The following is a 23,213-nucleotide window of genomic DNA, read 5'->3' as shown; positions in this document are numbered from 1 at the left end:
TTTAAACAGATTAAATTGCCCTCTGTGTAAAGACACCAGCCAGGTGCAGCCGATCATCCAGGCTCTGTATTAATGCAGCCCACGGCCTAACTCCAGAGAAAGTTACTTATCATGGAGTGTCACTTTGACCCTCTTAACAACCACAAATATATACGTGGACAGACACACACACACACACACACACACACACACACACACAGAGCTATCAGCCTAATGGAAAAGTAAAAGGGTTGCTCTGGTTGACTGGAGCAAGGCAAACACAGAGAGACAGATAGGACAAGACAAGAGACAGGTGGAATACACACAGGACCTTCACACACAAACACACGCACACACAACCAAATCTAAAGGGGTAATAGATGCAGTGTACTGTGCACACACACAACCACCCACGAAGAGCTCTTCATACACACACACACAGCAGGATACACTGGCCTACATTAGCTCCGTCAAGACACAGACAGAGTTAGCACAGGCTGGATGTTCTTGCAACACAAAAAACTGACTGTGCTCAGTCTCTGCTCAGTCTCTCACACACACACTCGCACAGAAAAGATAGACATGTGTACACCAGCAACGGGTCTTACTCATGTGAGTGTACATGTGAACACCTGGAGGATATTTAACTTACATTTCACACATGACATACTATTACATGTACAGGCCTGATATATTATGAATGGAATCCACACTTCCACAGTCACCCCGTCAATCTGACCGATCGCTATTAGGACAATTACTACTATACTGCTCCTGCTACAATTAATACAACTACTACCTCTACTGATGTTTCCAGTGTCTTGTAGTGTGAACATAAAGACCGACTGGTTTAAGAAGTTGCTGTAAACCAACTACACAACACACTCCAGAAAAACCACAGATATTAGAGTATACTGACGAATATTGTGTTGTCAAAAAAAGCACTTACACTCAGTGTCCAGTTTGTTAGGTACACCCAGCTAAAACTAATGCAGCCCAACACAACAGTCCTGTAATAAATTGAGGTTATAATGCTCAGTTTGTGTTCAAATAGTTTTAGAAAGGTGCTGGTTCACTCTGGAGGCTGCAGTTTGTGGTGCTGTTGAATTGTATTGTGTTGTACTGATGGGTGTTACTTAGAGGGCTGCGACTAAGAATTATTTTCAGTATTGATTAATCTGTCAGGTCATTTCTCTGTTAATAGTTTAGTCTATAAAACATCACAACGTAACAAAAAAATGCTCTAGGTTGTTTGCCAGAGTCCAGGGTGGCATCCCTGTGTGTCTTTATTTTGTCTGACTGTCAGTGCAGCAGCCACAGAGGTATGCAAATTACTATACTTTAATAAGAGGCCATTGTTGCTTGAATAACTTAGACAATTAACTGGCTGCTAATCGATTACTCTAGTTTTCAGTTCTTAACCCACACTTACTGGTGTAAACAGGACATGTAATATATCACAAACATAAAGTTGAGTCTCTAAAACAGTTTCAACAAGATGAAGACTTGCAGAATAAGACTGCATTCGTTTTAGCTCAGTAAACCCCAAAAACAGTGTAAAAATGTTTTCACCCAGCAGGCAGGGACATGAGCAGACAGAAAATCTAGACATCACAGCGGTGAATTTAACCTGAATCGAGGTTGTTCTCACAGCAGATTTTTTTTTCTTTAAACGAACTGATGTTTAAAGCCACCATTCAACCTGACAGCATGGTGTATCAGTGATTTAAACCGGCGTTAATCTGCACACTTCCTGATCTCTGCTCATTTCTGGGCACCAGCAGCAGCTTTTGCTGACGTGCTCTATAGGCGAACTCCCACCACCACCATCACCCCCACCCACCCCCCGGCCCTGTGAGCCAGGCCAGCAGCCTAATATTAATAACAATCACTCTCTACACCTTAACTCTTCTCTCGCGTTAACCAGCGCCGGTGGTTAACAGGCTGTCGCCCGGTGTGGAAGAGCTCCTCTCCCCACTGCCACGGGAAGACAATCGCCGGCACAGCGGGAGGTCTGTGCACGCCGACCCGGCCAGCCCGGCTATACCCCGCTGCCCTTGTCCACACTCATCTCTCACCAAATCAATGCCTGCCCACTGATACTAGCAGGCCCTTTTATCACATTCCTCACAGCATCGGTTGCAGCCGCAAAAAAAGAAAAAAAAAAAAAAAAAAAAAAAAACGAGCCCCCGAAAAAAAAGAGGCATTAACAGCGTCAAAATCACACCGCTCCATCTTCGCTTTGTCCGGGAAGAAAACATCCACAGCGAACCACGGGAACGGTACCGTGTGGCCGGGCAAAAAAGCAGTCGAAGAACGGCAAACCTACCTTTCGACTCAGCGCTGTCCCCGAGTAGAAGTAGTAGGCTATCCCCAGCACCCACAGCACCGCAAAACATAACAATATCCTCGATTTCCTCCGCATGGCTGCCTGGGTTTTTCCTCGCCCGCCTGCCTGTGCGTGTATCGTGGCTCTTCCTCGGCTCGGCTCGTCCCGGTCGGCTGTGTCCGTGCAGGCAGCTTCGCCGCGCGGCTTCAGGCAGGCTTCGTCAGTCGGTCAGGGGGAGCGGAGCGAGCAGGAAGCAGCCAGCCAACATCAGCGGGGTTAGAGGGCAAAGGCTAGCCGACTCTAATCCAATCAAACACCGGCTCACGCAGCCCTGGAGGAGGGCCGGGGCTGGCTGCGAGTCAGTCGAGCCGTGCCGTGAGGGGTCCGGGCTAAACCCGAGTGGAGGGGGTGGGGACAATCTCTGTAGGAAATGATTGCTGTAAAATTTCAGTTATGTGGCTCTTAGAGCTGGGAAGAGAGGATCTGTGCTCATCATGCTACACGATTTCAATGTCTGCTGTTTAGCTGCATGTGCTCAAAGTGGACGCTAGGGGCGCCAGAGACAGTTTGAACCGGGTTAAATAGGAGAAAACAAAAGCTTTACCATATCTGGTTCTTCTCTGGCCTGATATGAACCAACCTATAAAAGGTAGAAACACCACCTGAGAGGGTTGGGATATTTTAGTGTTCTTCTTTTCCTCTCCTTTCCTTTCCTCTCATGTCCCAAATCTCAGTCCTGTGGTTAGGATGCTGCAAAAGAAGCTTATTCTGGTGAAAACATCTGGGACAACCATGGAGATAAGTCCAGGACTTCATCATTCTGTCCCCAACATGGTCTGATATGTTGTAAATATTGATAATTACAGTTAAAAGGATTAATTGATTAGTCGATTGACAGAAAAATCTGCAGCTGTTTTGACTATCAAATCATTCATTATATTGTTTTACAACAATATAAAACAACACATTAGTGCCCAGGCTGTGCTTCTCTCTCTCTCTCTGCTACTGTCTCTTACTGCAGGGTTCTGCCTCCAGAGCTGGAGAGTCTCCTGCTGCTCCCATGATCCAGCTCAACCCATGATGCAACAATAATTAAACATTTACTAGTGTTATTGATAGTGTTAGTGCTATTAATGTACCATTGTTTGTCATTATTATTCCTTTAGCTGTAATAATAATTATTACTATTATTATTATTATTATTACTACTACTATTTACATTTTGACTTAGTCTGTGTATCTGCAATGTTGTCTTTCTCCTACCCCATTCCCCCACCCCCCTCTCTTTCTGTCTAAACCCAACCGGTCGAGGCAGATGGCCGCCCACCTTGAGTCCAGTTCTGCTCGAGGTTTCTGCCTCTTAAAAGGGAGTTTTTCCTTGCCACAGTCGCCTAGTGCTTGCTCATGGTGGGATCTGTTGGGTTTCTCTCTGTAAATTTTATAAGATAAAGAGTACGGTCTAGACCTGCTCTATATGTACAGTGCCTCGAGATAACTTCTGTTGTGAATTGGCGCTATATAAATAAAATTTGACTTGACTTCACTTGTTTTGAGGCTAAAACACCAAACATTCAAGGTCTACATTCATAAAAGGTCTATTTAGTTTATCAGCTGCTCTGGAGCTCTCAATCCTGACACACTGTCTGTCAATAGATGGAGTCTATGGTCCATTTAGTATCTTCTGGTTTTCAACTGCAGACAAAACAAATTTGACGACATCGCTGTCGTTCAGGAAGACGGTGTGGGCGTTCGTCACTATTTAACTGATTAATCAAGCAAATAATCAGCAGATTAATCTGTAATCACATTAAATGTTAGTTAGCAGCTGCGGGTAAAATGTCAAACCAAACAATCACAGGCACACAACAGTTAAAACGAGCCTCTCAACCCTCAGTGACTGAACAGAAGTGGGTCTGGGTCTGTTTATTCTGGGTCTCAGCGTGTCTGCTGCATCGCATTCCTGTGCTGAGATCAGCCTGGATCACACATATCAAGCAGCAGGTTGATGGACAATTTTATGAAACTTGAGCTGAAACTTCAGTTTTGATTCGTGCATGTCTTTGACTTTGTATGGCAAACCAGAACTTATCTCAGGCATATTTACTGGGGTGACTCTAAATTGCCCATGATATGACTTCTTTCCAACACACAGACACAACAAAAAAATACAGAAATTTTCACATGAAATAACAAAAACTGCCCTAACTTATGCATAGAGTAGTGTGTTCATGTGGGACCCCTCTGTTCATAGTAAGAAGCCAATATAGGGAAAAAAGTGTTGCTTCAGTTATCTAGTGAGACATCTTGGAGCAAGTCAACCTGTCATTGTTAAACCATTTGAATGCACAGTTGAAATAGATTTTTCTATGGTCTGTAGCACGCAGATCAAAACTTTCTGAGATAGATGTCAGCTGGAACACCTACAGCTAAACTAAAAGGTCCAGTTCATGTTCAATGTACTTCAATCCGCCTCTGACATTTTTCATTTTAATGGTGACAAAATGTGATTTTGACTGGAAAGCAAACTGCCCCGCAGCCTGAGTGAAAAAAAAGAAGCTATCAATACACACTTTGTATCATTCCTCCAAAGAGTGTCCCAGCAGTATTACACACACACACACACACACACACACACATTTCTTCATTGCTGCTCTCTCTACGGTGGTCTGAGGAAAGACTCAGTGTGTTTATGTTACCTACAGTAGTGTTAGGGCATGGATGGATAGAAGTCAAACTGAAGTTAGAGAGAGAGAGAGAGAGAGAGGTGGAGGACTAAGAAGCAGAGAAACAGATGTTGTGCAAATTTAGCCGCACGGAGGTAAAAGAGGTTTTTATCTTTTGCCCTTTGCCTTGGACGTCCTGAACAACTGTTATGAGGGTCTCAAATTACCGCTGAAGAGGGTCTGTTTGGCTTTCAAGAATTCAACTCATCTTCCAGAAATAGAGAGCAGAGGCAACAAGTCTGTCTCTTGGCTGTGAACTTGTCAGCCATCTTAACTTATGCAAGAGTTTCTGTTTCACTGTGTACATGTTGTATATTATAAGCATGTAATCAAAGACACGTTGCAGCTGGCTGTGTCTTTTAGATGAATACAGAAATCTTTGTCAATTTCAACTAAATGGTCATTCAAACACTGACCAAACTATGGGGAGGGAACATGTAAATATATATACTAGCACTGAAGAAGAATTCAACCTGACACACTGATATTATTTCCAAGTAATGTCAACAAATCTACATCAGCAGTGTAAGTGAAATCACAGGCTTTGCAAAAACTAGTGTCTGTGAAGATAACTAACAGTTAATGTTACAGGGAAAATGGAGAGGTGCCTCTAGTTGGAGACTTAAGAACCAAATATGGAGGTAACGCTGCCAAAAAACGATCAAGTCAATAAACTGTTAATTGTGCCTTTCATTTAAATGCCTCTGTAATCTATTTTTGGTTAATCATGCTTGATGTGTGGGTTTACTATCACCATATAATTATATAGCATACACATGAGTAAAGGAAGTTAGTACACTTAGTTGAGCAAAGAAAAAACTGCTGCAGTTGAGAAAATCACACAGTCTAATGAAGCTGTGAGGCAGGAGGCCTGACACTGAAGGAATTAATTCATCCAAGTCTTATAAACCTATGATGAAGTGGGTGTGAAATACAAGCCTAGCCACTTCTTAAGAGCAGGTGTTTCAACATTAGCAGAGCAGGGAGGATTGTGTAAAACTGGCCTAACTGGAAGAACTGCTGCTGAGAATTCTCTTTAGGTCTGAACACTGGAGAAATGAGTCCACGTCTGAAATATTTCAGTGCAACTGTCAGATTCAGATTCAGAGAGCATGAATTGTGCATGTATGTTTCTGGCTGTCATGTCATGTTAATTACCTCAGACCTTCTTCAGGGACAGGGACAGGGATCCCAGCTGTATTAAAGCTACTGTAGTCTTTTAGTTCTTCATTTTTCTCTAGAGTAACAGAAACAAACTACAGGCTTCACCAACTTGTGTAATTAGTTGGCTCTGTGAGCTCTATAGCAATCAAGAGTAGGACAATTACATTTATACATGCATTCATACATACTTAAGTTTAGAGATATCCTTTCCCAGATTTGTAGTATTAAATGAATATTACATGGATTGCAATACTCAAAACTCAAACTAAAGACCTCACCTCTTCAGTCTTAAGATTTCAGTCCTGTACAGCTTTTAAGGAACAAACAGGAGACAGGAGTGAAAACTGAGCGAAGATGTGTTTGAGCCATTTTCTGTCTGCACTGCTAAACAAATGGCCTCATTTGTAAAGCTTTTACTGAGGTAAGAGGCTCTTTGAGGAACCAAGGCTTTATAAACAAGACTCCATTTTCTTGAACCTTGCTTTTGTCTTGTTTTGTAAAATTAACATAATTTTCCAATAATTTACAAAAACCTTGACATAAAACACTGCCACCTGTAAAAGCAGAGTTTTCACTTTGTCTGATCAAACCCCTGATAACAGTAATATGAAAATGTCTGTACAGTATTGTGCACAGTGGCCAATAATTCCTTTTATTCATTTAATATTTTTACTACACTACATTTATCTGACAGTTACATCTACTAATTAGGTTGAAGAATAAACCTTTACCCAAACCCATACAAATGTACATGAATCAGCTGTGACAGCACTCAGGATTCAAACATTCAGGCACTGAAACTCTATATATGTGGGTTTCTATTTTTAGTACTTTCAGCACATCAAAGCCTCAGATCATTATTTATTATGTCGAGTGCTGTAATGTAATGTAGTGATGTAAATCTCTGTAGTTTCTTACAGAGCTTGACTCGATTTGGACATTTTTTTGTTTTTGCATCAATGTTTACAAAAAACGTCAGTGTAAATGTTCAATTTACAGCATGAAAACCCTGAGCTGTCACTTACTGCCAGCCCTCGTATCAACAGCTCAGTTAGTCTATTCAAAGTAAAATAAAACAACTGTCAGTACAATTTATCTAAACATAAAGCAACCTGCTACTGGGGGCGACAGTGTTTGTACCAGGGGCGTCGCACAGTGACAGTTTTAGAGTAGGTTTTATATACCTTCATTAGTGAATAGGAGAGCTTTCCACTCATTAGATAAAGGCTCTGTTTGAGCAGCTGTACTTGACCTGAAGGCTCGAGCATACTCAGTAAATCCAGAAAGTTACTGAGGTTGGCAGGATGTGAGCAGTAGACGTTTACTGCCTTGCTGCAGTAACTAAAGCAAAAAAACACCCACAGACGTGTTATATATATTCTTTAAATCAATGTGTTTAACTGGGGGCTGGTGTGATAGAGACTGCAGCAAGCTTCATAAAGTCCAAAAACCCAACAAATCTCTGTAACGTTCCATAAATCCAGTGTTATTAATTTATTTATTTTTTTGGTCAGCGTAGATATACTCCACCAAAACAATAGTATGTCCTAGTTTGAATTTGTTTTGTTGCATGTCATCCTCTCTAATCTCCCCTATCTGATCCTCTACTGTACTCAATCACATAAAGGCAAAAATACACAAAGAAACTGTACACACATGAAAACAATACAGTGCGCAAAATGATTTAAATAAACAGGCTTGACACAGGATTGAATTTAAATTTATCTTTGTTAAATGATTTTGTTTTGGTAAAAAAAAAAAAAAAAACAAGTAACTTAGACAAGATAAAGTACAATTCATACATATATTCATATTTTCTTCATCAGTTCAGTAAAAAGCTAACTATACCTCATTGAAACCAGTTCCTTTAAATTATAATTTAAACAACATTTTACACGCATCATCTGTCAGGGTCAGTCATGTGCTGCATGTTTAAGGGACAGGGTGAAACAATAATAATCTACCTGCAGACAGCTTTGTGTTTCTCTACCTATTTCCAGAAAACAAATATTACCCAGTTACATCAGACAGTGCAGTTCTGTTCCTGATGCCTGTGGGTCTGGTATCAACCCTCCAACTGTGATATCCACAAGTTGTTGTGGTCTTTCTATAGCAAGAACATGTATTCCAGTCTAATTAAATGGGAAGCTAAACTGAGGCCTGCTGTGACAGTTCAAACAGTGTACTTGTCCTCTCCTTGCCTCTGTGCTTTGTGGTAGTGGGTATAGCTGCCGTACAGCTCATTGAACACCTCTCTGACTCCCGTCTGCAGTCCGGCCGCCAGAAACTTGATATCCTGCTCCATGCACAGGTCCAGGATCTGATAGATCCCCTCAGTCAGATGCAGCTTAATGTCCGGTCGCAGAGTAACCTGGAGAGGTGAACAAGAGGGCGGTTATGAAAAAGGAGAAGAGATCTTAGGACACAATAGGGGAAAAGATAGGAATTTGAAAAATGGCAAAGGGAAGGCAGAAGAATTTGAAGTCAGACAATGTTCATCTGTTTCATAAAACATATCTTTGTCCCAGTGGTTGAAAGGTCTGCAATAAGCTAAGTGACACACACAGTCATTTATGCTTCCCCATGCTCCACATGCACTTCAGCAATATGCTACAGCCTGAGGCAAAAATATCACGCCATAAATGATGTGCCAGAATAGTTGAATATTCATTTAGAGCTAACATTCAGCTTCATAAGTTTAAGTATCAATTAAAGTGGCATCACAGAGACTGTCTTCTATCCTGTCAAACATATGTTAATGAATTTGTTGAGTGTGGACTACAAAGGAGACGATGCTGTTGATGAATTAATTACTCCTGTTTGGAACAAGAACAGCAAATATTCAAACAGGCAAATGTAACGGAGGATGAGTTATAAATAAGTGGTCCATAAATCTGGATTTAAACCCCTGGGGGCATCAGAAAAAAGAACATCCCAAAGGGGAAATAATAAAATATCATCACTTTGCTGTTTCTGTTACTATTTTTATCTTTCTGTGCATATGATATAATGTAATAAATTTTATAGTAATCACCAATAATTTGCTAATGTTGCTCTGAAATGACCTGATAAATAAACTGTAAGTGTAAATGTAAAACTATTTGGAGATTCAGGTTTGAAACAATACAGAATTTTGACCCAGATCTGCTCCAGTCTGTGCACTGATACTGCTGCAGGAGACAGGGAGGTACTCGTACGCTTCATATCTCCCTGTGTGATAAGCAAAGCAGTATTCAGACCACTAGACAACCAACACTGCAACCAGACTCGCCGTCTTTTCCCAAAAACACACACACAAGCAATAGACAAACAACACCCTCTGTGAACCCTGTAAAACAAGCCAGAAACACGGTCAATGGTGGCTGGTTATTCATCCCTGTTACACTATACTCCCACAGGTATACAGGTGTTACACAATGACCTGGTGATGTAAGACCTCTTCAGATCTTTGACAGTCATCATTACAAAGAGCAACAAGATGATGGCCGCTCTGTGCTGGCCACTGTACCTGTTAAATGATTGGATAATTACAGGTTTCATGCCACGAAGTGAACAGCACACTGTGGGTTTTTGCAAAGAAGGCTATCCAGTGTGAAGCAGCAGTGGACCAAAGTGTTATAGTGAGTGGTACACTGACTGGATCTGGATTCAGTGATACCTGCCTTTGCCTAGCATTTTGCTAGCTAAAGTCATGTTTGTCTTTCTGGTTCAGCATTGTGGTCGCAGCCTTACCAGCACTCGGTGGCCTCTGGGAGCTGATGAGTCACTGTCCTCTCTCATTCAGCCTTCACTACAAACACCTTTGCACTTGCACTTTTATTATTACACTTCATCTTCACTGTTACATGCTGCTTTGCCAAAGTGCACATATGCTACATATTAGTTACACTGTTCATGGAGTCCTCTGTGGTGTAACTCCACTGCCAGCTCTGTTCTTGAAGCTCTTGGTTATACACTGTATTGTTCTCCTGTAATTCTTCACTCTTAATACTTTGTAGCATTGCATAGTTTTTGGTTCATATACCTGGAATAATATTTATGTTTCTTTGAATAGTAATTCTTCTAGTGCCTGTCTCTAACACATACAAACCCCTTTAAATATTTTCCCTGATATACAACCTTTACCTTACTGAAGGTTCTCTCGCCTGCACATATTGTAAATATCTACAACTGGATTTGTGACATGTATTTAACTAAAGTCAAATAACCATAATTAAATAAAGCCACACTGATAGGGAAAGTGCACAGATTTTAGACATCAAAGTCTGTCTGATGCATTATCTCAAATAATGTACACTGGTCAGTGTGGTTGTGGCTGAAGACTGCATATTTGAAAAATAAAAAAATCTGGAGGTGCAGAGTTAGCAAGAAGTGATTTTACCAGACCCAATCTCTGCTTGAGGCTACATTTACTCACTGCTAGTATAATACACCTGAATCCTTAAACTGTCAATTGTTGAGTTGCATTGTGGGTAAGACAGGCGCCAGGTTTTGACAAGGGCAAAGAATGTATGGAATAAAAACGATCATATCTCTGGTTCTGCTGCACTGATTTTGACACTTTCTTCTTTAAGCTGTCCATTAAGAGTCCAACAGTGTTACAGAAGTGCAATGCTGAATGGGTAGACTACTTGTTTACTAATGTTTTCAATTCAGTAGCAAGCCCAACTTGTTTTTAATAATGAGAAGAAGATTTGTGCCCAAATTCACAAACTGGCTCCACCAGCATAAAAGCATTACTTTTCTAACTGCAGGTCCACTCTGGTCTAATAACACCTGGCTGCTGCATGGAAAGTTCAGTTCAGGCTGAGAGCCATTAGAAACAAGTTCTGACACACAGAGACGGCCAAATTACCTCGGACTCTCTTTGAAATGCTCAATTAAAAGCACAATATAAATCCAATTTCAGGATTATTAGATGACTCACACAGAGCTCAAAGAATCCCAAACACCTCTTCTGCACCATTTCTGTCTGCCTGTCTCTCTGTCCCACCTGCCTGTCTGTCTGGTTGGGTACTTTCATGTCTTCCTCTCAGTGTGTAACTCTGCTGGAAACTGCTGAGTCAGGTCGGCGTCATGTTAAATACAGTCTGGTAGAGGCAGAGAGGAGCGGCGTTCACAAACCAGACGTGACTCACTGCTCTGAGGGAACATCCAGCCTAAAGCTTCATTCCAGCACACTGACTTACAGTAATCCTGGACCTGTTCACTGAGATTTGCGAACATTTACAATCTCGCCAATGGAAATACTCCCCATCTCTGCTACTGAGCGTCAGCGTCTCCGTCACTCTGCCCGGCTCAATCTCTCCAGCTCAACACGCACCACCAAACAAACTGGGCTGGATCAAAGGATCAGCTGTGATCCTGCTTCCTCATTCATACATATATATGTGTGTGTGTGTGTGTGTGTGTGTGTGTGTGTGAGTTATAAGTACGTCACTCGCAGCTGTAGAAAATCACAGGGGATAAGGTTTGAATGAGAAACTGTGTTGACTCTGTGATGCTATGACTGTACTCAATTGTGTGTGTGTGTGTGTGTGTGTGTGTGTGTGTGTGTGCAGAAAGAATAATTTTCCTAAGCTAATACTAGCAAAGTAAAACACAGTGAGCATTTAAATTGTGTGCGTGTGTGTGTACCTTCTGCAGCTCTGTGACGTACTGAGCCACCATGAAGGCCGACAGCGTGGTGAAGCTCTCGGCTGTAGCGGCGATGTGAGAGTACATCCTCTCTGTCAATCTGGAGCACTGGAGATAAACATCACTATCTGGACCTTAAAAAACAGATGGATGTTAACCCACTCATCTGTTTATAAGTGGCAAATAAACTTTCTGTTTCTTCACCTGGGACCCTTGCACCCTACTAAGTCTTAAAAGTTTTTAAGCCAAGATAATACGTGATACTTGAATTCAAATACAGCAAAAACCGAAAGCATCAAAAATTAAAGATACGTCTACAACATGCTCACACGGCACTTTTTCTGGCCTGTAAAGAATAATTTCTGTGGTGACTAAGCAGAGATTTCTGTAACAGATGTCAGCAGTTTACAGTGGATTTATGCTGAGAAATGAGTCAAGATTATGAAAACTCTCTGTCTTAATATTTCTCCGTTTCTGGGAGGCTGCTGCTGCTGTTGAGTAAATATCAGAAACTGCCAACAGAGTTGAAATGTGACTGGGCACGACACCGAGTCCCTGTCAGCTCCAGTAACTTCCAGTAACAGGTAGAAAGATGAATGTGTTCTTTTAGATTCAACACAGCTTCTAACTGACTTTAAAGTTAATTCAACTGAATTTGTTACATTTCAAGGAGGGAAGGCATCAAGCAACAAGACAGACCTGGATCCAACAGCATACAGGATGCAAGTAATTTACTAATGATTCTCTAAACGTGTTGGGAATGTTAGATGAATGGGATTATTCCATCATGGTGTGAGGACTTTCACAAACTTTCCAATCACTTTTTCTCCCTAAAGTTTTTCATAATGTACTTTGAACTAAAACCCCTCAACTACCTGCTTTTCCCTGCAGTTGAAAACATGCAATTATTCACAAAGAATTAGAATTAGTTTCTCTCTGAACCGATATGTTTTTCTCTTCTTGTCGTTACCTGTGTCACTGTCTCCTCTCTGCCGACCCTCCTGCATGATGGATGCCACCAGACAGTAGAAGACATTTAAGAAAGACGGAGCTGCGTTCAGCATCACCTGGACACACACACAGAGTAGATATCACTGTATGTACATTTATTAGATAACAAGGTAGAACTCATTCATATTGTACCATGGAAACTGTGAATTGTCTTCACTGGTTAAACACAGTGAAACTTAACAAACTGCTCAAAGGCATACTAACTCTGAGATCTGATTAGTTAAAAAAAAAAGCAAATAAGTCAGGTTAAATTACAGGAAGCTGTGTAAAAAAGGTTGCACAACACATGCAGAACAGTTCCTCTTAATGTAATGGTACAGTCAAAAACCACAGTGTCTTGGGTTTAAATACTTCATTTACAACAAACACAGAGAATTATACACGTGATATTTTCACAGACTGTAGTAAAACCTTTTTAAAACAAAATTTAAAGAGGAAATGAAAAGTTTTAGGGCATTAGTAACTGAACAGAAAAATGTCTTTAAATTAGAACAAAACAGTCCTGCAATATCCATCTACGTATTACATCATTTTCACTGCTCGAGCCATAAACTCACAGTTCAGTAAATGACTGAGGTAAAAGTTGGATTCCCACAAGAGCTACGTTTGCATTTCTGTCCATACCTCCCTCTCTCTCTCTGCTCGAGGCCTACAATGGTGAAGAGAGAGAATATAAATGAGAGGGGGATGATGTCACCAGCTCTGGTTGGAGCGCAGTAATGGTTTCCATCGACCTACACCCGCTCAATGCCAACCTGCGCTGCATGCCAGCTCCCCTCCTTCTCCTCTCCTCCCCCCTCTTTTCTGTCCTATCATACCTCCTCTCTCCACCTCACTCCCTCTCTTATCTACACTGTCCTGAAACTTTCCCTGAGTATCACATTCTTATCACATCTCCCTCTTTTGTCCTCCTGCTTCCTCTCTCATCTCTTTATCACTGCTTGTTTTTATTTCCCTCTCTTCCTCTATAAATGTAGTTTCCCTTCGTTCTCTGACTCCTCTCAGTTTTACCTCCCTCCTCCCTCTCTGCTGGTCTCCTTTACTGCTGTCTTTTGTCCTCACAAACATCTGATATGAGTTAGCTGGTTCTTGCCCTGTTTTATTCGATACAGCTGCCCCGTTTCAGTCGCACTCTGTCACCATTTCTCAGCTAAAAATACTGTAAACATTTTAAACAGTGAGAAACTGAAAAATTATCACATTAACACCAGCACAACAAAAGGCCATGTGTGGGCTGGAATGTGGATTCCCTTTTTAAAGTTTTTACATTTCTTGTAAACTATAAGAAAAAATGATATTTTTTTCAGACAGTTTTGGTGCAATGCAAACACTTTGACTAAAAGCTGAGAATGAGGATGTTATGAGGTTTTTGTGCAGCTGCAGCACGACTCTGGTGAGCTGCAATATCCTCTGGTGTAAAATGACATTCCTTTGGGGCATCATGTGGGCTCAGCAGCACAGTTTAAGGCACATACCACATTTTCCTCAAATCTGGGATTCAAACCAGCAGCCTTGACCTACAACAACCAACAATTATTACACGAGGGACTAGATTTGGTTTCGTAAGTAAAGTTTCATTCAATAATGAACATTTAAACTCAACAATCAATGTCTTATTTCTACCTTTACAACAAACAGATCTGTCTTTCACTACATTATTTCTGATTGATGATCAGTTCCAGCATCTCTTTAGGACACTGTAAATAAAAACAGCTCAATTAAAATGCAGTTTTTTCAGACATGAATAGTGCTGGCAACCTGCCTACATCCCCAACAACTTTCACCACGAAAAGAGGTGCAGCTTGTATGTTGACTGATCCAGGGCAAAACCCCCCCCCACAAATCACTGCCTGCAAAACCTAAATGCTGTGAAAGCACAACAAGGACACCTCAAATCTCACACTATAAAGTAAATTAGGGGGGAAAAAAACTAACATTTGAAGAAGACACTTGAAAACCATATCTTGGTGATATATTGATGTTATATTGATCCTGTGATATGCGAGTAGAGCAGATATAATGTGGGATTTGGGAGTGTTGGAGTTTGTCAGTAGCTCCACCACCCTCCCTCGTGCCTTTCCGTACCTGAGGATGACACTGGATGATGGCAAACAGCGCCTCATGAACAGCCAGGAACACTGAGTGGTAGGCGAGTGGGGTCAAGTGGTCGAGGGACACCGACTGCAGCGCTCCGAGGACCAAGATCACATGATGAGGGTTGGTGATGAGCCCCTCCCCCTGGCGCAGCAGTGACGTCATTGACGTCACCGTAGGAACGATAAAGGGAAGTGTCAGAGAGGCGTCCTGACTGGACGATCTCACCAAGAACTGTTTACACACAGAGATAACACAGTAAGTTAGAGAGGCAAACACATTTAGACACGACTGTGATAGCAAGTAGCTGCAAATACACACACACACACACACACCAGGGATTTCCTCCCAATGCGATAACTTTTTAAGTAGAAGTAATGAATACTAAACCAAATATAAAACTGATCATACAACAGGACTTTTTCACATTGAGGCATTTGGACTGGTCACAGTAGGAAACACACAGCTGTTCATGATAACATTAACAATGGCTTTGATCTATTCAAGTGACTCAGTAAGTCATGACAGTCTGATGGTGGAGCCACCAACACTAAGATCCTGAAACTGAAACAGCTAAAAGGAATTCAGGCATCATTCATTTTATTATGCAAACCTGTGTTTTTCCTACTGTGACATGTCGAAATGTCTTTTAAAGCATTAATATTTTACAGCCGTTAAAATCTGATGATTTTTAAATGAGTCTTGTCTCACACCATCAGAAGAGAAAAGAGAGGAAGAAATAAATAAACGACAGATTAGACAGATATGGATATAGTGAGTGTGGGAAACAGAGGCAAAGTGTTTGCAGTATGTTTAAGCAGATTGTTGCGTTGTCTGTCTGCTCCACCCAGCAGGCCTGATGGAAAACACATTGACCAAAGGAGCCTCAGTGGAAATTACAATGAAGAGGCATTCCAGTGAAAATCAGCAGACCTGATTGTCATTTGGCTGCGGAGTCACACGAGGCACCCGACACATGTACTGTACTTCCAGTACAATTATTGCTGATGCCAGAAGAACATACTGTAAAATACTCTCAGCATGGAACTGTCCCTGCTTAACACTGCAGTGAAGATTTTACTGATTTTTTGTAGCTTTCAGATTTTCCTTTTGTCTAGAAATGGAAAAAAGAAAAACTTTAATCACAGGATTATGAAAATCTAATGACAGATATTTAACTGGCAGTAATGAGGAATTTCATTCTGCAAGTGCCTTTTCATTCCTCTCACTGAGGCTTCAAACACAAATCTCGCTGAGGGTGGTCGACAAGTATTAGCCTTTATATCCTCATTCTGGTGAAACTAAATATGTTAATTGGTGGTGAGGTATTTCTTTGTGAAAGGGCATTTGGACAAACCAACATCACACACCTGCACTGACACAACACTGTTTAAATGCTTTCATGCTGGAAGGCAGCTCCTCCTGCCAGGCTGGCAGACAAACTGCACTCATTATAAATATAATCCTCAAATATTGGCACAAGTTTGGATATGGAAATTTTCAAAAACTTTAAACACTGACATACTGTATGCCAGTTACAAAATTACTGAATCGGCACAAACAACTCCTGGTCCTAAAATTCAGAAGTGTGTGTGCAGATGGGCATTCACATATGCATATCTGTCTATGTGTAACATATGTGTGTGATGCTCACTGAAGCATGCTCCTTCTTGTGTTTGCTGCTTATCACTTTATGTGAGTTTATGTTTGAGTATGAGTGTTTTTTCTCACCACCATGGCAGATATAATCTGTGGTGCAATAAACCACAAAGCTTTAGAGCATGACTCGGGTAACTGACAACAGGACAGTAGCTTAATGATGGTTACTGCAGACAGCACCTCCTGGAGAAAAGAAGAGGTAGAAAGAGAAAATTAGACAAAAAAAAAGGAAATTAAACTAAACTTACACAGATTCTCTTTCAACATGAGACAACAAAAATGTCTCACCCTGTAGTTTCCAGCCCTCAGCTTGCCGACGTCCAGTCCCTCTCTGATCATCAGGAGCAGCAGGTTGAACTGACTTGTGGTACTTTTCTCCACCAGGTGGCACAGCAGCTCCTGCACAGCTGGCTCCAGCTCACTAACATCATTTGAGGACAGCCAAGGAGCTGTGGGCAAAAAAAGGTCTGTGTTAGATTCAGTATAATGCTGAAAAGTTAAATATAAAGTCAAATCAGTCTGTTAATATAACACTTTAAATGCTCATAATATAATGTTTATTATATAATATAAAGTTTTTTTTAAAATGTAGAATGAGTGCTTCATGATTAGACTGTAGTGTGATTAGGGTTCTTTTTTTAAATATCACGTCTCCCTTTAAAGAACTGTACAAATAGATGTTAGCTAACGACTGGCATGGAATGAATAGCATACACTCAGTTATAAACTTGTGCCAGTATGTGCATTATGCAGAAGTAATAAATTAAAGGACAACACAAACTGACTGCACAGGTGAGTTATATGTTTGTTCATAGTATGTGCCCATGTACCTGTCAGCAGTCTGTTTACATTCTGCAGTATCTGGATGTACAGCTCATCCAACTCCTTTCCTCCCTTCTCCTCCTCTCCTTGCTCCTTCTCCCTCTTTCCATTTGTCCTCTCCACTGCTTTGTAGAAAGCAGACAGGAAATGAAGAGAGGAAACCAGGAAGTCCCTGGGCCTCAGGGTAGAGCTTATTTCTCTGAGGATCTGCTGGCAGAAGCCCTGATAGAGGGTCACATGGCTCAGGGTGATCTTGGTGTCCTCCCCGTCGTTCTGGTCCTCCACTGACAATGAGGATAGCTCACAGTGCAGCATGACAGTGACCACTTCTACCACAAAGGCTTGACCAAGGATGCTGACCGGCTGCACCACTGCTTCGCTGACAGACTGGGGCTTTAGGACAGACTCAACAGCTGGTCCCAGAGACGCAGTCGCTCTTGTGAGCATTTGGGTCAAGGTTTGATCAATTGTTTTATTCCTTCCCAGGTTAGAGTTCACAGCCTCGGCAAAAGAAGTCAGCGATGCCAGCACAAGATGAACAGACAACATGGATGCCCCTGGATCTGGTTTACCTGAAACAGCTGCTGAACTGGGTGCAGCATTTTGCCTGCTTGCTGTTTCCTTACTGGTAAGAAAGGAGGCAAATTGGTCCAGGTTGAGTCGAACACTGCTGTTTCTGTTTATAATCAACTGGACCACAGACCTGATGAATTCCTGCACTGCTTTGATTAAATCCAGCCAATCGGGGCTGCACGTGGCTCGAAGTCTTCCACTGTTGCTATGCCAGAGGAGTGAAGACACAGCAGCCTGCAGCAGAGTACCTCCGTGAATTAGCTTCAAAACACTTTGGAAGTATCTACTCTCCACAAGACAGGTCAAGAGCCGGAGCAGCTTCACCAGGAATAAGACATCACCTCCAGAGTCAGGACGATCCACAGCCACATGGTCTGACTGGCTGGAGGTGGAGGTGAGCATGAAGAGGAGGACGAGGAAAATGGACGAGAGATCCTCAGAGTTCATCCCATCTGAGTTTAAGTTTGTCAGGATTTGGAGTAAGTTCATCAGTTCCTTGGTCTGTGTATCAGTCAGGGATACAAACACCTCTCCAGTCTTAGAGGACGTCAATATATCCTCAACTATAGTCTCCTTTTTCACCAGTTTAGACAGAGATTGACTGGCATCAATTCCTTCTTCCGGAAACTTTGTAAGTGTAGCACAAACCTTGGGTGCCTGTGCCACCCTGAGTACACCATTAATCCTGTGTGTGAGGGAACAAACTGTGGCAGAGAAAAGTGAAGGCAACTCAGGAAGAACTGGGCTTTGGAGAAGCTGCGAAGATATGAGGGAGACAGTCAGACAGCTGGGCGGCCAGTCCTTCCCTCCGTCTGTCTGTCTGCTCAGGAGTGATTTGACAAGAACATTTGCTATGCAGCCCATGTCTTCTCCTCTCAGATAGGGAGCAATCAAAGGCAGATTGGATGTGACAAGATGCCAGTGTGCGACAAAGAAGGAGCTGGCATTCACACTGCCAATCTGCCCGTCCCACACCTGCTCTTCATCCAGACTCACGTCAAGCTTCAGTTCAGCTAAAATAAACTGGGCTGCCCTGTTTAACACAACAGCGGTGCCGGGGTCACAGAGTGAGGTGCTACTGAACAAAACTTTCTTCATCTGTTGTAAAGTGAGGAGTTTGAGCAGCAAACAGCTCATGGGGCTGCAGGAGGGCGAGGGATGGAGACGTGCTGGTAAAATGCCCCCAGATATAAGACTCTCTATGTGGGTTAGGACCGAAGCAGCAGAAAGAGCTTTGTCTTTGGTCTCACTTACAGCTGCCATCTGGGCTGAATCAAGAGATGTGTATTTACTACAGTGGATATCAAAAAGTGTGTCCACTTCCACCCAAGTGTACCTGAGGAGAAGGGTGGCTTCCTGGGTCTTCTGTTCCCACAGTGCTCCTGTTTTAGACTCTAAGACCTTCTCTGAATTCTTTTTGCCTTTCTTTGGCGTCTTTTGAACTGAACTTACATTTGTTTTTACAGGTTTCTCTTCTGTTGACAACAGCTGAAGTAACTCCTTTACTACTTGCTGCATCTCTTTCATCAGGGCTTGACTCTGCCTGACTAAGGGAAGAGGGGATGCATTGTCTAGAGTCCTCAGACTAAATAAAACAGCATGAAGGAGCTGGCTGAGGGAGAAGAGCTTCAGAGATGAATCTTGTCTCTCTTGGTACACCTTAACCTCTCTTTTCTCTCCTTCATCATCTCCTCCTCCTCCATCAATCTCCATCCTCTCTGCCTCTTTTTCTTCCTTTACCAGGTCAGGAAATATGTATCTCCTCATGCTCTCCAATACTAATGAGCAGATCTCTAGGCCCTGGGAAGGTGGCGTGTCCAGAAGACAGCTCCTGAGGGAGGCAGAGACACCCTCAGACAGCAGAGGAGGTCGGAGTTCTTCCAGGGCCGGCTGACAGAGCACAGACAGGAGCTCGGAGAAGAGGTGAGGGAGCTGACGGAGCTTACTGTAGGTCTGGAGGAGACTGCACACCATGAGCTGTTGGGATAAAACATCTCATCTCAGTCAAAACAAGCATTTTAATGCTGCATTTAGGAGTTTAGGAATTCTTAGCCTGGTCTTTAGAATTGACTTTTTGAGTAATACACAAATAAATGTTATGATTTACTGATCAAGACCTGTCTGGCTCGCTGCACTCGTGCTTCCATGCATTCAGAATTAACCCAGGCTGAAGATAACAGCTGGTCCAGGTCTGGTTCAAGAATCAGATGGTTGAGACTCAACAACACCTTCAAACAGCGGTACCATGCTGGGATGCTGAAAAGCAAGACACAGACACTTTACAATGTGTGACCATAAAATGACCAAAAATCCTGTCTTCTGTGATTTTGAAGACGGACGATGAAAAACACATGAGGAGGAGTGGTTTGTTACCTCGGCTGGGCCTGGTTGAAGAGTGTTTGTCCCAGGGCTCTGTAAAAGTTGAGCTGGACTTCCCTGTGTCGTATCCTGTCCGCTGCTACATTATAAATATTAGCTGACAGAGCCTGGCTTAGCAGGGACTCTACAGCCAGCAGGGCCAGGCTCCAGCTCTCTGGGGAACAGAGAGAGGCTGGGGGAGACTTCTGCCCAGGGGACACAGAGACTGGCTGGTCTATTTTTGAAGGTGAGAATGAGTGTCCCTCGAGACCTAGATCCAAGGCTGGGACCAGCCTGGTGAGAAAATAGAAACACAGCATCCTCTGCTCTTCCTCTCTCTCTCCTTTTCCTTTTCCGTAGCTTTCCACAAAAAATTTAAACAGCAGAGACAATGTGTTGGACTTTACAGAGTAGTGTAGGGGCGGTTCACAGTAGCCCTGAGCGCTCAGTTTGGAAAGTACGGCACTGACTGGCTTCAAGGGGCCTTTTGCCCCTCCTGGACCACGTTTCCCAGAATCCTCTTTAGATGGAAGAAGCTCTTCCTTGTAGGAGGTCATGTGCTCAGAGGCGAAGAGCGCAACCTGAAGGATGGAGTCTATCTTGACGCGAATGTCTTTGCACAGTTGCTGACGGAGACGCAGGTGTGCATATTCCCCAGAAGTCAGCAGGTGTCTGAGTAGCACTAACAACTGGATCAGCTGGTTGGTTACCATAGTAAAGACTCTGTTAGGGTTGGCTTGTTGTCGCTGAACGGATAAATAACATGACAACACCTGAAGCAACACCTCAAACAAACTGGATGAATGTAGCTTTTCATTTGGCTTGGAAGGGGATTTATTAGTATCTAACTCTGGGTGATCTGGGGGAGTGTCCAAACTGTCCAAATTGGTAGCAGGCTCAGTCTGAGGACACCCTGTCGTCACCTCGTCTTGGCATGTGACGGACTCAGTCATTACTGTCTCTGTGAGCAGTGGCTGCTGTAGCTCACAGCAGGCCAAGGAGCACAGCTTGGCCAGCAGATCAACCATGAGTTCATACTTGGTGGTGAAGACAGACGAGAGCACAGGAGAGGAGAGAATGCCCTGACACACACTCAGTATGGTGGACACACACACCAGTGATTTGGAGCCGACACGTGCGCACTCCTGGAGACGGTCAAGCAGCAGCTAGAAGCAAATAAAGAAATAAGTGTAAGTGAAACCTTCACATGTCAACATCAACAAACCCTCTTTTTAAAGCCTGGATGTGCTGGAGCCAGAGATTTAGTCAAACAGCTGATTATCTTGTGAACAATAACAAAAAGAAGAACATGCAAAATCATTGCTGCTACACTGCAAACACTACTTTTTTCTAGTCTTGCTCCGGCATTTTTGTTTAACTTTTGATGCACCTGTGCCATGTTGAGCCTCAGGCTGATGGTCTTGCCCTTCTTGAGAAGTGAGTGGAGCTTCCGGCTATGAAGGAGGTCATCGAGATAACACCACAGGCCTTCCAGTACACCCTGAGAAAACTCCACCTTCTGATTGTACCAGCCCCACAGAGCATGGGTGCACCAGTCCAACAGCACCTACAGTGTGAGAAGGTCAAGACACACATTAATATGCTGCTTTTAAATTCTTTATTTCAGGCAATCATTTCTCAACTATCCCAAAACATATCCCTGAGTATTCAGAATGAATAACAGCATGAGTAAACAATGATAAGCAAGAGAAAAAAGACAGAAGTTCATAAATCCACCAAGGTAAATTTGGTCACTGCATCAGCATAGTGCAAATGTAACACTCACTAAGAGAGATGCCAATCCAAATCCAAGTGTGTCAAGTACCTGCAGTTAACATCTTAAATATAAGTAATAATAACGATGTGTTCATAAAGTTGGGAGGACAGGGTGTAGGACAGATGACATCCACAAAAAACGTTTAGATAACAGACGTGCAGACAATGGCCTTCATGGATCTTGTTATAGTTCTATAAAATAAAACCACAGCAACCACTTCTCACACTAAACACAGATACTCAGGGTTCCCAACATCAGAGCCATGCACCCACAGTCAAACGTGTGAGACAACTTCAGCTGTCACCTGTTCCTTGTTGGGCAGCAGGCACTGAGAGGAGATCCATGCAAAACGTGCCAGCTTCAGCTTGTCCTCCCACGGAGTCTGAGGACTCTTCAGTTTCAGATGGATACCGGAGTAGACGGCAGCCATCGCTGCAGGTGGTGCTACTGTTGCACCGGTCTGTGGAGGCAGAAAGAAGACGAGAATTTAGACCGTACTGCAGATAGAGTTAACCACGGATGTTATGCTGCCACTACTGAGCAACACCACAACCAGCAACTGGTCACGGTTATACGTTCAGCTCAATCGTATGCGCGTGTAATGGTCAAAGAATGATTCATTGTTGAGAGTTGCTCGTGTTCCTGTGCAAAAACTGACTTTCTGTCTGCATATGTCTGCTCGACTCTCACAGTGTACACGACTTTAACTGTCTGTCATGCTTTGAAGCTAACGACTAGCTAGATAGCACGGTCTAGCTAATGTCAAAATAACCGAATACTGAGGTTGTTACTCGTCTGAACTCAACAAACCACCCCGAGCTTCGACTGCGCTTCTTATATAATAATTATATTCATTTGTGTAAGTTTACTTTATCTAGACTTACGACTCTTGAGCCTGCACGTGTGCCCTGTTTTCAGATGTGGACGAACTTTCAACTTTCACCCTGCCGGCCAGCCCGAAGCAATCGAGAGTCGATCGATGTCTGCTCTTACCCAAATATTCGCTATCATTTTGCCTCTACTCTTCACAGACCCTCGCAGAAATTATATTTAAAAGAGCTTGCTCGCTTGATAGTAAATTTGATAA

The 23,213-nt window shown here is 42.7% G+C and overlaps 2 protein-coding genes across 5 annotated transcripts in view; both read right to left on the bottom strand.

Annotated features, from left to right (window-relative positions):
• The window catches only part of galnt2 (UDP-N-acetyl-alpha-D-galactosamine:polypeptide N-acetylgalactosaminyltransferase 2), a 48,048-nt gene extending 45,245 nt beyond the window's left edge, over positions 1-2,803 (bottom strand). Inside the window, exon 1 of one of the 2 annotated variants that reach the window (XM_018666809.2) lies at positions 2,309-2,803. In XM_018666809.2, the coding sequence (XP_018522325.1) occupies positions 2,309-2,404 (96 nt within the window). In that variant the 5' untranslated portion in view covers positions 2,405-2,803. The remainder of the gene's footprint in view (positions 1-2,308) is intronic. The other variant, XM_018666810.2, reaches the window with a different exon arrangement.
• Positions 2,804-7,904: 5,101 nt separating this feature from the next.
• On the bottom strand, positions 7,905-23,115 carry urb2 (URB2 ribosome biogenesis homolog). 3 transcript variants are annotated; one of them, XM_018666958.2, is made up of 12 exons: positions 23,011-23,115; positions 22,431-22,586; positions 21,740-21,916; positions 20,365-21,515; positions 20,109-20,247; positions 17,427-19,968; positions 16,885-17,045; positions 16,669-16,779; positions 14,929-15,171; positions 12,803-12,899; positions 11,833-11,966; positions 7,905-8,566 (listed from the first exon to the last, which is right to left on the bottom strand). In XM_018666958.2, exons 2-12 carry the CDS (start codon positions 22,554-22,556, stop codon positions 8,369-8,371), a joined length of 5,079 nt encoding a protein of 1,692 aa, XP_018522474.1. In that variant the 5' UTR covers positions 22,557-22,586; positions 23,011-23,115; the 3' UTR covers positions 7,905-8,368. The 3 variants fall into 3 exon arrangements, with proteins under 3 accessions (XP_018522474.1, XP_018522475.1, XP_018522476.1); XM_018666959.2 differs by having other exon boundaries at positions 22,996-23,048; XM_018666960.2 differs by lacking the exons at positions 7,905-8,566; positions 11,833-11,966 and adding an exon at positions 13,401-13,492.
• Positions 23,116-23,213: the final 98 nt, after the last annotated feature.

This window comes from Lates calcarifer, linkage group LG2 (genome assembly GCF_001640805.2).
Source record: "Lates calcarifer isolate ASB-BC8 linkage group LG2, TLL_Latcal_v3, whole genome shotgun sequence".
NCBI classification, from domain to species: Eukaryota; Metazoa; Chordata; class Actinopteri; family Centropomidae; genus Lates; species Lates calcarifer.
The sequence above is the reverse complement of the archived record's forward strand: the minus strand, read 5'-3'. Positions and strand labels throughout refer to the sequence as shown.

Excerpts from the sequence above, each read along its gene's own strand:
- urb2 (XM_018666958.2), bottom strand. The coding sequence starts at position 22,556 with ATGGCTGCCGTCTACTCCGGTATCCATCTGAAACTGAAGAGTCCTCAG. Across the intron at positions 21,917-22,430 it reads TGCTGCCCAACAAGGAACAG|GTGCTGTTGGACTGGTGCAC; the intron begins GTGACAGCTGAA and ends CTCACACTGTAG. Across the intron at positions 12,900-14,928 it reads TCATCCAGTGTCATCCTCAG|GTGATGCTGAACGCAGCTCC; the intron begins GTACGGAAAGGC and ends GTGTGTGTCCAG.